Source organism: Rhincodon typus, unplaced genomic scaffold (genome assembly GCF_021869965.1).
Source record: "Rhincodon typus isolate 14 unplaced genomic scaffold, sRhiTyp1.1 hic_rhity00001180, whole genome shotgun sequence".
Taxonomy (NCBI): Eukaryota; Metazoa; Chordata; class Chondrichthyes; order Orectolobiformes; family Rhincodontidae; genus Rhincodon; species Rhincodon typus.
In genome coordinates, this window is record NW_025966818.1 from 10,303 (window position 1) to 25,632 (window position 15,330).

General features: G+C 46.3%; 1 protein-coding gene across 1 annotated transcript in view; it reads right to left on the reverse strand.

The window, feature by feature from the left end:
- Window positions 1–3,698: 3,698 nt before the first annotated feature.
- LOC109924001 (NCK-interacting protein with SH3 domain-like) overlaps window positions 3,699–15,330 on the reverse strand; it is a 12,719-nt gene continuing 1,087 nt past the window's right edge. The window contains exons 2-3 of the mRNA XM_048592421.1: window positions 13,312–13,484; window positions 3,699–5,764 (exon numbers count right to left, since the gene is read on the reverse strand). Coding sequence (XP_048448378.1) covers window positions 5,558–5,764; window positions 13,312–13,484 — 380 coding nt within the window. The 3' untranslated portion in view covers window positions 3,699–5,557. The remainder of the gene's footprint in view (window positions 5,765–13,311; window positions 13,485–15,330) is intronic.

Sequence of the window (15,330 nt, forward strand, 5' to 3'; positions counted from 1 at the left end):
TATTTTTCTGTATTTTTGACTGTGGACCGAGAACGCTTTAAAACCAAGGAATGCCAAAAGATAACTACAGTTTATAAAATCAGATAACCTGACTCTCATTGTAAGTACTGTTTACAAGGTTTCTGGTTCAATCAGATGATGGTTCAGATGAGCTGCAGCTCAGTTGTGTGTAAATGGAAATTCAGTCAGTAACAAGTAGCTGATTGGTCTGTGGACTGGTGACCAGTTGTCAATGACAAAGGCCATCTGCCTGTCAGAAACCATATGACTAGTTCGCAGGAAGCTGAACAGCTTAGGGCTGCGAACAAGACATTAAGAAACCATCAGAAGTTTCCAAGCTCAGGAGCTGTCTCCGTTCTCTGCAGTAAAAAAACCCCACAAAGCCTGAAGAACCCATTTATTTTCCATCAGCAACTATCATAAACTGAGATTATTCATTGATAAGTCAGACAACTCTTCTAAGTGTGACCCAGTCACCAGAAGAGAATAATCAAGAAGCAGAATTCTGATCAGCATAAAAATGATACAAATCATCTCTGCAACCCCTGTGAACAGGAACTGGTCTCAGACAAGTCAAACAACAGCCTGACATTGCCTGTAAGGAATGATTCCATGAGTATGACAACAGACACAACCAAACACCACTATTAACATCCCTGGATATGTCTTGTCCCACCCGCAGGACAGACCCAGCAGAGGGGGCGGCACAGTGGTATACAGTCGGTAGTGATTGGCCCTAGGAGTCCTCAACATTGACTCCGGACCCCATGAAGTCTCATGGCTTTGGTTATACATGGGCAAGGAAATCTCCTGTTAATTACCATGTACCATCCTCCCTCGGTTGATTTATCAGTTCTCCTGCCTGTTAAACACCACTTGGAGGAACCACTGAGGATGGCAAGGGCACAAAATGTACTCTGGGTGGGGGATTTCAATGTCCACCACCAAGAGTGGCTCGGCAGCAGTATGACTGATTGAGTCAGTTGGGTCCTAAAGGACATAGCTGCTATACTGGGTCTGCGGCAGGTGGTGAGGGAACCAACAAGAGGGAAAAACATTCTTGACCTCATCCTTACCAATCTGCCAGCTACAGATACATCTGTCCATGACAGTATTGGTAAGAGTGACCACTGCACAGACCTTGTGGAGACAAAGTCCCGCCTTCACATTGAGAATAATTTCCATCGTGTTGTGTAGCACGATCACCGTGCTAAATGGAACAGACTTCGCACAGATCTAGCAACTCAAGACTGGGCATCCATGAGGCGCTGTGGGCCATCAACAGCAGCAGAATTGTACTCCAGCACAATCTGTAACCTCATGGCCCGGCATATCCCCCACTCAACCATTACCATCAAGCCAGGGGATCAACCCCAGTTTAATGGAGTGCAGGAGGGCATGCCAGGAGCAGCACCAGGCATACCTGAAGATGAGGAGTCAACCTGGTGAAGCCACCAAACAGGGCTACTTGCACGCCAAACAGCGAAAGCAGCAAGTGATAGACAGAGCTAAGCGATCCCACAACCAATGGATCAGATCTAAGCTCTGCATTTCTGCCACATCCAGTCGTGAATGGTGGTGGATAATTAAACAACTCACTAGATGAGGAGTCTTCACAAATATCCCCATTTTCAATGATGGAAAAGCCCAGCACATCAGTGCAAAAGATAAGGCTGACGCTTTTGCAACAATCTTTAGCCAGAAGAGCCGAATAGATAATCCATTACGGCCTCCTCCAGTGACCCTCAACAGGTCTTCAGCCAATTTGATTCCCTCCACATGATATCAAGAAATGATTGGAGACAATGGATATTGCAAAGGCTACAGGCCCTGACAACATTCTGGCATTTGTACTGAAGACTTGTGCTCCAGAACTTGCCGTTCCCTTAGCCAAGCTGTTCCAGTACAGTTACAACACTGGTATCTACACAACAATGTGGAAAATTGCCCAAGTATGTCCTGTACACAAAATGCAGGACAAATCCAACCCAGCCAATTACCGCCCCATCAGTCTACTCTCGATCATCAGTAAAGTGATGGAAGGTGTCATTAACAGTGCTATCAAGCAGCACTTGCTCAGCAACGCCCAGTTTTTGGGTTCCGCCAGAGCCACTCAGCTCCTGACCTCATTACAGTCTTGGTTCAAACATAAACTAAAAAGTTGAATCCCAGAGGTGAGGTGAGAGTGACAGAGCTTAATATCAAGGCTGCATTTGGCCGAGTGTGGCATCAAGGAGCCCTAGCAAAACTAGAATCAATGGGTATCAGGGGGCAAATGCTCCGGTGGTTGGAGTCGTACCTGACACATAGGAAGATGGTTGTGGTTGTTGGAGGTCAGTCATCTTAGCTCCAGGACATCTCTGCAGGAGTTCCTCAGGGTAGTGTCCTTAGCTGCTTCATCAATGACCTTCCCTCCATCATATGGTCAGAAGTGGGGATGTTCGCCGATGATTGCACAATGTTCAGCACCATTTGTGACTGCTCAGATACTAAAGCAGTCCATGTTCACATGCAACAAGATCTGGACAATATCGAGGCTTGGACTGACAAGTAATAAGTAATATTTGCACCACACAAACACCTTCTCCAGCAAGAGACAATCTAACCACCACCCCTTGACATTCAATGGTGTTACCATCACTGTAATCTCCAACTATCAATATGCTGGGGGTCACCATTGACCAGATATAAACATAGTAGCTACAACAGCAGGCCAGAAGCTGGGAATACTGCGGTGAGTGACTCACCTCCTGGCTCCCCAAAGCCTGTCCACCATCTACAAGGCACAAGTCAGGAGTGTGATGGAATACTCCCCACTTGCCTGGATGGTGCAGCCCCAACAACACTCAAGAAGCTTGACACCATCCAGGACAAAGCAGCCCGCTTGATTGGCAGCACATTCACAAACATTCACTCCCTCCACCACCGACGCTCAGTAGCAGCAGTGTGTACTATCTACAAGATGCACTGCAGAAACTCACCAAAGAGCCTTAGACAGCACCTTCCAAACCCACGACCACTTCTATCTAGAAGGACAAGGGCAGCAGATATACGGGTACACCATCCCCAGCCAGTTCCCCTCTAGTCCACTCACCATCCTGACTTGGAAATATATCACCATCCCCTTCGCTGTGGCTGGGTCAAAATCCTGGAATTCCCATCCTAAGGGCATTGTGGGTCAACCTACAGCACATGGACTGCAGCGGTTCAAGAAGGCAGCTCATCACCACCTTCTCAAGGCACAACTAGGGATGGACACGAAATTCTGGCCCACCCAGCGACCCCCATGTCTCAGGAATGAATAATGTAAAAAAAAAACAACAGCCATTATTCCAGTTTCTTTCTCCATCTTTAACATCCATGTTTGTCCTTATGTTTTGTCTGTGTGAAAGAGATTAAGGGGGACTTTATAAAGGGATTAAACTTTAATTTGTGGCAATATATGCCAATGGCTTATAATTGTTTACCTGTAGTTAGAGTCTGATTCCTTATGATAAATAGTAAATCTTCTTGCATTTCGAAACCTGGTCTGTGCCTTCTGTCAACCTGGTGCTGGAAATTAGAAAAATTGAAGAACTTTGTGTAGTTCTATAAAAATATTTAACTTTTGCAACAACAGAGACACGACTTTCAGTGCACATTCCTAGTGAGGTGTAAAATAGATCAGATGAAGATGAAAGACAGCACCATGCAACAAATAAATGCTGTAGCTGCTTTAATTATCTGTATACAAACATTAGCAGTAAAATACCAATAGCAAGGCAGACTTGGAGCTGAAAATGACAGCCTGCAGCATCCAGATAGTGAGAGCTGCACACTCCCACAGATTACAAATTGCTCAGAGAGCAAACAACAGGCTTGAGTTTCCGACTGCCCTTTCAGACCACAATTGAAGATACTGCTCCCTGAGAACATTAGCAGCTCACACTCATCCCAAACTAACACCACGAACAAGACAGGCTCAACGCTACTCGAAAGATACTGGCAACAAGCATTCTGAAAGCACACAATCGAGCTGGCAGAGAATACTGACCTGCATGAGAGTGAGCGAGCGTGACATTGAGTGCCAGTGTGAGAGCGAGCATGAAAAGACAGCACGAGAGTGACAGCGTGCATGTTAGAGTGAGTGAGAGTGCGAGAGAGTGCTAGAGAGAGAGGAAGAGTAAGAGAGAGCGGAAGAGAGAGAAAGAGCACAAGAGAGGGTGCGAGAGTGAGAAAGCGCTTCAGTATGAGACAGAGCATGAGTGAGCAAGAGAGACAGCAAGAAAGAATGTGAGAGAGCACATGTGAGTAAGTCAGCACAAACTTGAGAGTGACAGAGCATGACAGAGAGTGTGTGAGCATTAGAGAGAGAGAGGGCGCGCAGGAGTGACTCGAGGGAGATAGAGAGTACGTTTACAAAGCTACAATGGCTGAAAACTAACCATCATACGTAGGCATAACTGAGCTCTATATAACAGTGCTAACTGGAGAGCAAATTGGTCTGTATTTGAAGATGAGATGATGCGATCTATAACCTGGAACATTTAGTGCAAAACACCAGTGTATTTGCTGTTGTCACAGTCACATTGTTTTCTCTATTTCGCACTTTCAGGCCTGAAGCAGGAGAAGGAAAATCACTTTGCTGCTTCAGGACGTTGCCAGAGCGGCTATCAGTTTCAAACTATTGACTTCCTTGACCCCACACATGGTTTACTGCATAAGCACAACTCTGTAGCTTCTCAATATCCTGGCAACAATCTACCAACATGCTGCAGGACACAGCCCAGTCTCCCCTGGGACCGTATGACAGGCCCCAGTCTCCCCGGGTAGACTGACACTCTCCTGTATTCAGTTTTTAACACTGTGATTCAATATTGTAGCTACACTGAGCTGATAGGCAGCAAATAATTTGCTAATCTGCCAATGATCCATGATTATGGGGCTGCTTGTGGAAAATAGAAAGTGGTGTCCAATTTCAAGCTGACATCCTGAAACTACTGACACGTTCCCATGTTTTGGCGTGACACAAACCCCTTGTATCATTTTACCCCATTGAGACTAGCAAACTGGATGACAATGACTGATTGCATTAAATATCCTTTCTTGTGAATAGAAGCTGACTGCCCCACAATAGGTTGGGTCAGATGTTGAATGGTTAGCTCTGCTGGATTATTAGCTAGGCTTTCAACCAAGAATACCCTGAAGAAAAGCTGAACTCTTATCTCACTAAATCCCCTCTCAAACATTCTGCTCTGTCGGTGAAGGATTTATGTTAGTGTAAACCTATTTTTCTACTTCAGATTTATAGATGCTTCATATGATGAAATCATACACAAAGTTACTGAGGACACCAGTGCAGCAAGAGTAATTACCATCACTCTCAATGCTTCAACTTCCTGCAGCACGTGGAAGCTACAGAATGGTATAAAAAGGCAGAAAAAGAACACATCTTTTGTAAGGCTGCAAAAGGCTTTGGGTTCAGTCACAGATTAAAGCGCTTCGTCAAATAGGGATGAGCGATTTTGGAGAAGAACCACATAGGCTAATTTTTCAGGTATTCGGTGCACTTTTGCTTTCAGAGTTCGTTCTCTAAAGCAAAATCTGGGAATTCTTTGTAGATCTCCTGGATGATCAGCTTGTCCATCTGGCAGCTCTGGTCATTCTCCTCCTCCGCCAGAATTCGTTGGAAGGTGACCTGGAGATCCGGGAGACGGTGCTGGTGACATATGTAATCTGTGGAGCGCATGATGGCATGCATCAGTGAGAGGTATTCCATTCGAATCTGTGCCAACAGAGATAGTGTGAGAGAGGTGAAACACACATAACACAGTCACCCTATCCAGCAGCAGCACACTGGTTAACACCACGAAGCAAACACAAAATCACAAAAACACTAAAATTCTCTGTTTACTTTTATGGAATGAGGTCATCACTGGCAAGGCCAGCATTTATTGCCTGTCCCTAATCACCCTTCCTTGCTCAACCATTTCAGAGTCACCACATCGCTGTGTGTCTGGAGTGACACGTAGACCAGACCAGGTAAAGGTGGGAGATTTCCATTCCTAAAGTGAACCAGATAGGTTTTTACACCAATTGATGTGAGCTTCAGGTCCACATTTTGTTAACAGAATGTACATTCCAGCAGCTGCTCCAGTGGCGTTGTAGATTCCAGGCCTGTTGATGTGACACCCATCTCCCACTTACTGCAGCAGCCTCAGGAAATAACATGACTAGAGCAGGGGACTTTCAGATGGCTCTAGAACTTACCTTAAGCCAGAATGCAGCAGCTGATCTTCCTCCAAGAACTTACAGGTGGAGTGGGGTGGGCAGACAAGGAGAATTTGTTACCTAGTATGGTGATGGGACGTGTGGTAAGACCATAAGATATGAGCAGAATTAGGGCATTCAGCCCATTGAGTCTGCTCCACCATTTGATCATGGCTGATATGTTTCTCAACCCCATTTTCCTGCCTTTTCCCTCATAAACCTTGATCCCCCTTACTAATCAAGAACCTATCTATCTCCATCTTAAATACAGTCAATGACTTGGCCTCCACAGCCCTCTGTGGCAATGAGTGCCACTGATTCACCACTTTCTGACTGAAGACATTCCTCCTCATCTCAGTTCTATGGGTTGTCCCTTCATTCTGAGGCTGTGCCCTCAAGTCCTAATCTCTCCTACCAGTGGAAACTTCTCCATATCCACTCTATCCAGGTCTCTCAGTATTCTCTAAATTTCAATCAGAAACCACCCCCCACCCCTACCCAATCCTTTTAAACTCCATTGAGTATAGACCCAGAATCCTCAACCGCTCATGTGACAAGCCCTTCCATCTCCAGGATCATTCTTCCAATCCTCCTCTGGATGACCTCCAATGCCAGCACATCCTTCCTTAGGTATGGAGCCCAAAACTGTTCACAATATTTCAAATGCAGTCCCTCTAGAGCCTTACACAGTCACAGCAGTATATCTTTGCTCATGTATCTCGAAATGAGCACTAACATTGCATTTGGTTTCCCAACTGCCAACTGAACATGCAATGTTAACATCGAGAGAATCCTGAACCAGGGCTCCAAAGTCCCTTGTGCATCAGCTTTCTGAAGCCTTTCACCATTTAGAAAATAGTCTATGCCTGTATTCTTCCTATCAAAGTGCAAGACCTCACACTTTCCCACATTGTACTCCATCTGCCACTTCATTGCCCACTCTCCCAGCATGTTCAAGCCTCCCTGCTTCCTCAACACAATTGTCCCTCCACCTATCTTTGTGTCACCTGCAAACTTAGCAACAATGCCCTCAGTTCCTTTGTCCAGATCATTAATGTACAATGTGAACAGTTGTGGTCCCAACACAGACCCCTGGGGAGCTCCACTAGTCACCAGCTGCCATCCTGAAAAAGACCTCTTCATCCCAACTCTCTGCCTTCTGCCAGACAGCCAATTCTCTATCCATGCCAGTATCTTGCCCCTAAAACCATGGGCTCCTTCTTTATTTTGCAGCCTCCTATGCAGCACCCTGTTGTTCCAGGCCTTCTGGAAATTCAAACAGATCATGTCCACTAGCTCCCCTTTGTCTCTCTTGCTCACATAATTCTAACAGATTTGTCAGGGATGACCTCCCCTTGATGAAACTATGCTGACTCAGCCCTATTTTACCTGTGCTTCCAAGTACTCTGCAATCTCATCCTTGAAAATTGACTCTAAAATCTTACTAACGACTGAGGTCAGGTTAACCAGTTTCCTGCCTTCTGCCTCCCTCCCTTCTTAAACAGGGGTGTTACATTAGCTATGGTCCAGTTCTCTGGGACCCTTGCTGACTCCACTGATTCCTGAAAGATCACCACCAATGCCTCTACAATCTCCTCAGCTATCCCCTTCAGAACTCTGGGGTGTAGTCCACCTGGTCCAAGTGACTTATCCAACTTCGGACCTTTCAGCTTCCCCAGCACCTTCTCCTTAGGGATGGCCACTACTCTCACCTCTGCTCCCAACTCTCCTGAAGTTCTGGAATGCTACTGGTGGGTTTCCCACTGTGAAAACTGTTACAAAGTACCTATTCAGTTCCTCTGCCATTTCCTTGCTCCCCATTACTACTTCTTCAGCCTCATTTTCCAGCAGTCCAATTTCCACTCTTGCCTCTCTCTTACCTTCTAGATATGTAAAAAGAACTCTTACAATCTTCTTTTGTATTACTAGCTGGCTCACTCTCATCTCCCTAATTGCTTCTCTAGTTATTCTCTGCTGTTTTTTAGGGGCTTCCCAATCCTCTGGTTTCCCACCAATTGTCACCACATTGCATACTTTTGCTTCAATGCTGTCTCTAACTCTCCTTGTCAGCCATGGTTGCCTTGTCCTCCATAGGGTGAGGGAGGGGATTGGTTACCCAGTATCCTGATGGGACACCGGGTGACCCCTGCAGAATGACCATACACCATTCTGACGACATGAAGAGCGATGAGACTGCCAGGAGAGGTTGTAACAGGGAGCGAGGAATTTGCATTGGTCAGAGAGAGAGAGAAACAACTAGTGTAGGAACTGTATCAGTGGCCGCACAGGATGTGGCAGGAGACCAGAGACCTTGGACTCCTGCATGCTATAGTGGTAAGACTTGAAAGCTGAACAATTCCGCAGGGTGGAAGATAAGGTCATGGTCAGGGGAACTCCTGAAAAACCAGGCTCCCAAGATGCGCAGGTTAGGTGGATTGGCCACGGTAAATGCTGGATTAAGGGGATAGGGTGGGGGGGTTGCCTGGGTCTGGGTGGGATACTCTTTGGAGGCTCGGTGCAGAGTCAATGGGCTGAACAGCCTCTTTCCGCACTGTAGGCATTCTATGATTGAGCGTTTTAACGTAGGTGCTTGTGGCCTTCTGGAATCATGGTGACCAGTGATACATGCACTCGCTTGGATGTGAAAGCAAAAGGGAGATGGATGCTTCGGACACAGCTCAAGAGAAAACTCTGCTGACGAGTCTCAGCCCCATCTCTATCGGTAGCATACCCACTGGATCTGGAAAGAATATAGATGATGTGTTGGTCATTCATAACTAACTAGCTGTTAGGTGATGGTCAGAAATGTGTTTAGATTCACAGCATCACCACCATGAAGGGTCACAGTCAATTGAAGGCTAATGAGTGGCATGATCATTGTAACCGGATCTGAGATGGCCCACACTACCTGGAGACAGCCATCTAAGAGGTATGGAAGATTGCCGGTATTCAGGGAGCACAGAGTAAAATTCAAGCAGTGTTAGACCAGGAGAGGATCAACCACACCAATGGGCTGTTCCCAGGGCAAGCAATGTGGCACCTGGGATTTAACTGGAGTATTGCTGTGTGGAGGACCACTATCTCTTTGAATGGTCCCAATGGATAGACGTGGTAACAAATCCAACAGGATGCATTACCAGAAGCAGCCTCCCTGCCTACACAGGCTGGTTCCAAACAGAAGCAATATAGGCAGAGAAGTGGCAGTGCCTGGATATGACCCAGGGCCCTTCATTTGGCATTTTTGCTAACTGACTATGATAAAATCTTGTATGACCATGTACAGGTACCCATGGTCCTAAACATCTCAGATTTAACTCAGAGATAACACAGTGTGGATCTGGAGGAACACAGCAGGCCAGGCAGCATCAGAGGAGCAGGAAAGCTGATGTTTCAGGTCAGGACTCTCATTCCTGTTATCTCTGACTCCAGCATCAGCTGTTCTTACTATCTCTCAGACATAACTCAGGCCTGGTGTTGCTTGGCTCATATTTGAGCTCTAAAGAGGAGGTTCATGGATCAGTTATTGATTGAACAGTTATTGATGAGGAAGGGCATTGACAAAGGCTCTTCAAATGAGGCCTTGTGGGTAGAGCTCAGAAATAAAAAAGGGTCAATCAGTTTGCTGGGATTATACTGTAGGCTTCCCAATAGTCAGCTGGAGATAGAGAAGCAGATATGGAGGCAAATCACAGAGGTGTGAGAGGAATAGGGTTATAGTTGTAGGAGATTTCAACTTGCTAACATTAACTGGGATTGCCTTCATGTGAGAAGATCAGAGGGGATGGAAATATTAAACTGTGCGCTGGAGAGGTTTTTGTGCCAGTTTGCAGATAGTCCTAATGGAGATGGGGCAGTGCTAGACCAAATCCTGGGGAATGAAGCTGGTCAAGTGGTTGAAGTTTCAATGGGCGAGCATTTTGGCAATAGTGACCATAACTCTAAGTTTCACAGTTCTTATGGAAAGGGACAAGGATAGTGCAGAAGTTAAGGGTCTAAATTGGGGGTAGGTCAATTTCAATATCAGTAGACAGGATCTGGGAACAGCTACTTGCAGTTAAATCTACATTTGGAAGGTGGGAGTCTTTTAAAAGTAATATGGTGAGAATTCAGGTCCAGCACATTCATCTAACAGTGAAGGGCGAGGGCAGCAAGTCCAGGGAATGTCAAGCGCTATCGAGAATGTGATAAAGAGAAAGAAGGACGAATATGTCAAGTACAGTGCATTAAAAGCAGGGGAGGCTCTTCAAAAATAGAGTGTAGAAGGTTGCATAAAACCCAATGAGGACGCAAAGAGGGACCATGAAATATCTTTGACAGATGGGATCAAGAAAAACGCGAAGGCATTTTTATAAGTACATTAAGAGTAAGAGGATTACCAGGGAAAGGGTGGGACTATTAGAGACTGAAAGGAAAATCTGTGCATGGAGCCAACGGAAGTGGGTGAGGTCTAAAACGAATATTTCTCACCTGTATTCACGAAGGACAAAGACACCATAACCAGGGATTTCAGTTGGAATGGTGAGGTTCTAGAGTACGTTAAGACTAATAAGGAGGGGGTATTAGATATTCTAGTGGGTGTAAAGGTGCATTAAGCCCCTGGGCCTAATGAGATGGAAGAACTGATAAAACAATTCTGAAGGACAGAATTAATCAAAAATTGGAAAAGCAGGAATTGATCAGGAATCGTCAGCATGGATTTGTCAGAGAGACTCTGTCTGACTAATTTAATTGAGTTTTTGAAAAGGTGACTTAAAATTAATGAGGGCAGTGCAGTTCATGTGGTTTACATGGACTTCAGTAAGGCCTTCGACAAGATCCCGCATGGAACACTGCTCCAAAAGGTGACAGCCCGTTAGATCCAAGGCAAGTTGGTAAACTGGATCCAAAACTGGCATACAAATAAGAGGCAAAGGGTGATGGTGGATGGTTGGTTATATGATTGGAAACCTATGACTGGCAGTGTACCACAGGGATTTTGTTTGTTTTGTGAATTAACAACTTGGATGTGAATGTAGAAAGTATAATTAATAAGTTTGCAGCTGGTACAGAAATTGGCAGTGTTGTTGTTAGTGAGGAGGATGATCTCAGGCTTTGTCTGATATTGATCAGTTGGTAAACTGGGCAGAGCAATGGTAGGTGGAATTTAATCCTGATAAGTAGGAGGTGATGCATTTTGGGAGGTTGAATAAGAGAAGGATTCACACAATGAATTGTAGATCTCTCAAACACACTGAGGAACAAAGGGACCGTGGTGTACAATCCACAGATCCCAGAAGGTGTCAGCACAATGGACAGGGTGGTGAGGAAGGGATGCTTGGCTTCATTAGCTGGGATGTGGAATATAGGTGCAAGGAAGCTTGTTACAACTTTATAAAATGTTGGTTAGGCCACAAAGGGAGTACTGTGTTCTGGTCACTGCGCTATCAGAAGGAGGTGATTGCACTGGGGAGGATACAGAGGAGGTGCACCAGGATGTGGCCTGGGATGAAAAGTCTCAGTTATGAGGGGAGACTGGATAGGCTGGGTTTGTTTTCCCTGGAGCAGATCAGGCTGAGGGGTGGATCTGATTGAGGTACATAAAGTTTTGAGAGGCAATGACAGAGCAGATTGTGAGAATCTCTTTCCCATGACAGACATGTCTCAGACCAGAGGGCATAAGTTTAAGGCGAGGAGCAAGTGGTTTAGAGGAGATGTGGAAAGTAACTTTTTCACCCAGAGGGTGGAAGAAATATGGAATGTGCTGCCTGAGGTTGGTGGAGACAGATACTCAGCTTGGTGTTTGCTGCGTGGTATAGACATGGTGGGCTGAAGGGCCTGTTTCTAAGCTGCATGACTCTATGACTCAGTGAGAAGCAGCTCAGCTGAATGTGGCCCAGGGAAAGAACAGATTGAAGTGTGACCTGATAAATTATGCCGCTCCAGTATTCAACACAGGAACCTCGATCATTCATCCCATTGAATTTGTCACCAAGGACCAAAAGTTCTGAATCCTAAATTCACAGCTTAAGGAAATTTTAAGAAAGAGAGGCAGATTAGAGGGATAGGGTGGGGTGTGGGTCTGGCTGGGATGGAATTTGGAGGGTTGTGAGGACTCAATGGGCCAGATGGCCTGCTTCTACACTGTATGGATAGTATAGTAATATCTGTGATAAGAAGTACCCAATTAGGTACAAACTGAGATAGTAGGAACTGCAGATGCTAGAGAATCTGAGATAACAGAAGGGTCTTCGAAGGGTCTAGGCCCGAAACGTCAGCCTTCCTCCTCCTATGATGCTGCTTGGCCTGCTGTGTTCATCCAGCTCTACACCTTGTTATCTTAGGTACAAACTGAAAGTCCTTTAGTCCAGCATTTTGCTTCACTTACATCATGGCTGTTTTGTTTACAAACCTGGACAATTCCTATCTAATCTCATCTAATCCCAGGAACATAGTCCCTGTACCTCTGAAACAAAAACAGAAATTGCTGTTTCTGCAGCTCTTTAATACTCTGAAGAGGAGTCACTGCTTTCCTTCCACAGATCACAGAATCCCTACAGTGTGGTAACAGGCCATTTGGCCGAACAAATCCGTACCGCCCCTCTGAAGAGCATCCCACCCCGTCCCCCTTCCTTATACCTGTAACTCTGCATTTCCCATGGCTAACCCACCTAAATTACACATCCCTGAACACTACAGACAATTTAGCATGACTAATCCACCTAGCTTGCACACCTTTGGACTATGGGAGGAAACCGGAGCACCCGGAGGAAACCCACGCAGACACAGGGAGAATTGCAAACTCCACACAGACAGTCGCCCGAGGCTGGAATCGAACCTGGGTCCCTGGCGCTGTGAGGCTGCAGTGCTAACCACTGAGCCACTGTGCTGACAGATGCTGGCAGACTTGCCAAGTTTCTCCAGCAATTCCTGCTTTTGTTTCTGACTTTAGCACCCGCAGTCATTGCTTTAATTGAGCCTAGTAGGTCTGTCGTGAACCTATCAAAGCTGTATCGAAACGGGCCCGGCAGCGTTAAGGTGGAGTTGGTGGTGAGTCCGCTTGTGGTCGTGCTGCAGTGTTCTTACCTTTTCCCCTGGTGAGAGGTCAGAGATCTGACGCACGATGATATCAATCATCACCATCAGGTCCGTGCGGTAAAAGATCCTTGCCGTGTCTTTGTCCGCAAAAACATCCTGCAGGAACTTCACCACGGAGTGCGGTGGTTGGGGCTGGTGCTTGAAAATATTCACCGGGTCATCTGAGGGACACAGAGGTGAAAGGGTAATGTTCATTAAAGTAATGAGGGAGGCATTATAAAGAGGCTGGATCAAACACGAGGCAGGAGGAAAGGAGGAGGGTTTTATCAGTGAATACCGTGTGCCACCCTGTCTCTAACCTCCTGCTGTAGGTTAACAGCAGGTGATTTTGAATGAAAGACAGGAAGTAAGCCCTCACTCTCAGATTCACTGCTCCGTGTTGTTCTCAGGAGCTCCCTCAGATCCTGCCCAGCATTCACTGACAGCATACACTGCCGAGCTTGTAGACTTGCTTGCTGAGCCAGTGTGTTTGACTGCATTTATATGTCTCCGTTTAAATAACAAGGGGGACGGAACACCAACGCTTCACCGGAGGTGCACTGACGATGTTACCTAGCAGGGTGACGAAATGTTTGCAACCAAACCCACCGGCTCGGCGAGCAAGTCTACAACCTCATCCACAAACCGAGCTACAAATCTCAAAAACGTTAAAGCTGCTCCAAGACAAGGGGGGGGGGGAGGGCTGGGGGGGGGGGGGGGGGGGAGGGAAGGGAGCAGGAAACAGTGCACATGGTGAAGGGAATGGCTCAGCGAGGGGCCCAGGTTACACAATGAAGTCGGTGGGGTTTAGTATACAGAGTGAGGGGAGGGGGAAGTGTACACCATGAGGAGGAGAGGTCAGCATTAACAGTGAAGGGGAGGGGACAGCATGCACTGTCAGGGGAGGGTGAGGTGTATGTGGTGAGGGGGAGGGGTCTGTGTACACGGTGAGGGGAAGTCCACACACCATGAGGGGATATAATCGGATTCTATATCTGTTTAGCTGCTGTTCTTTTTATTCCATGGGCTCTAACTTTCTCTGTGACACTGTATCAAATACTTTTTGGTTGTCCGTGTCTACATCTGGTCAACCCTCTCTGTTAACTCATCAGAAAACTCCCTTCAATCAGGTTAAACACTGACCTTGCAGAATGAACCCACATTGATCCATATGACTAATAATTTTGTCTCAAATTTCTGTTCCTAGAAATTTGTGAACCATTGCAGTTAAAGGGGTTGGTTGCTGGGCTTATTCTTGCAACAACGGCACAACATTTAGCAATATCCAGTCCCTCACCTCCACTTCTTAGCCTAAGGACGACAGAAAAATATTCTGAGTCTCTGTGATTTCCATTCTCGTCATGTCTCACTAACAATAAACCTGGCTACTGATTCACACTCCTCTTCATTCACTATGGGCTGGCTATCATCCTCTACCGTGGGATTGATAGATACAAACACTTCAGTCATGTCCTCAGCTGCCACATGTCAAACTCCTCTTTAGTCCCGAACTAGCCCACTCCCCCTTTCATCACCCTAGTACTATGTATATCCATATAAAATACCTTGGAATTCCTCTTCATGTCAGCTCCTAGCCTCTTTCCATATTTTGCCGTTGCATCTTCAGTCTGAATCCTCTATATTCAGCCCAGTTCTCAAATGTATTTTTGACCTCATATCTATCATGAGCCCATGTTCTTCTTTGTCATCACTTCTACCTCATCCATCATCCACGAAAGTCAGGATCTGTTTACTGACTTCCCCCTCCATATATTCTACCTCAGGATATACTGAACCCTGACCCTCTGTGTCCTCTACCCGAGGGCACTCTGACCCCTCACCCTCCATACACCCTACCCGAGGGCACTCTGACCCCTCACCCTCCATACACCCTACCCGAGGGCACTCTGACCCCTCACCTTCCACAACCCTACCCCAGATAACTCTGACCCCTCACCTTCTGTGCTCCCTACCCCAGGACACTCTGACCCCTCACCTTCTGTGCTCCCTACCCCAGGACACTCTGAC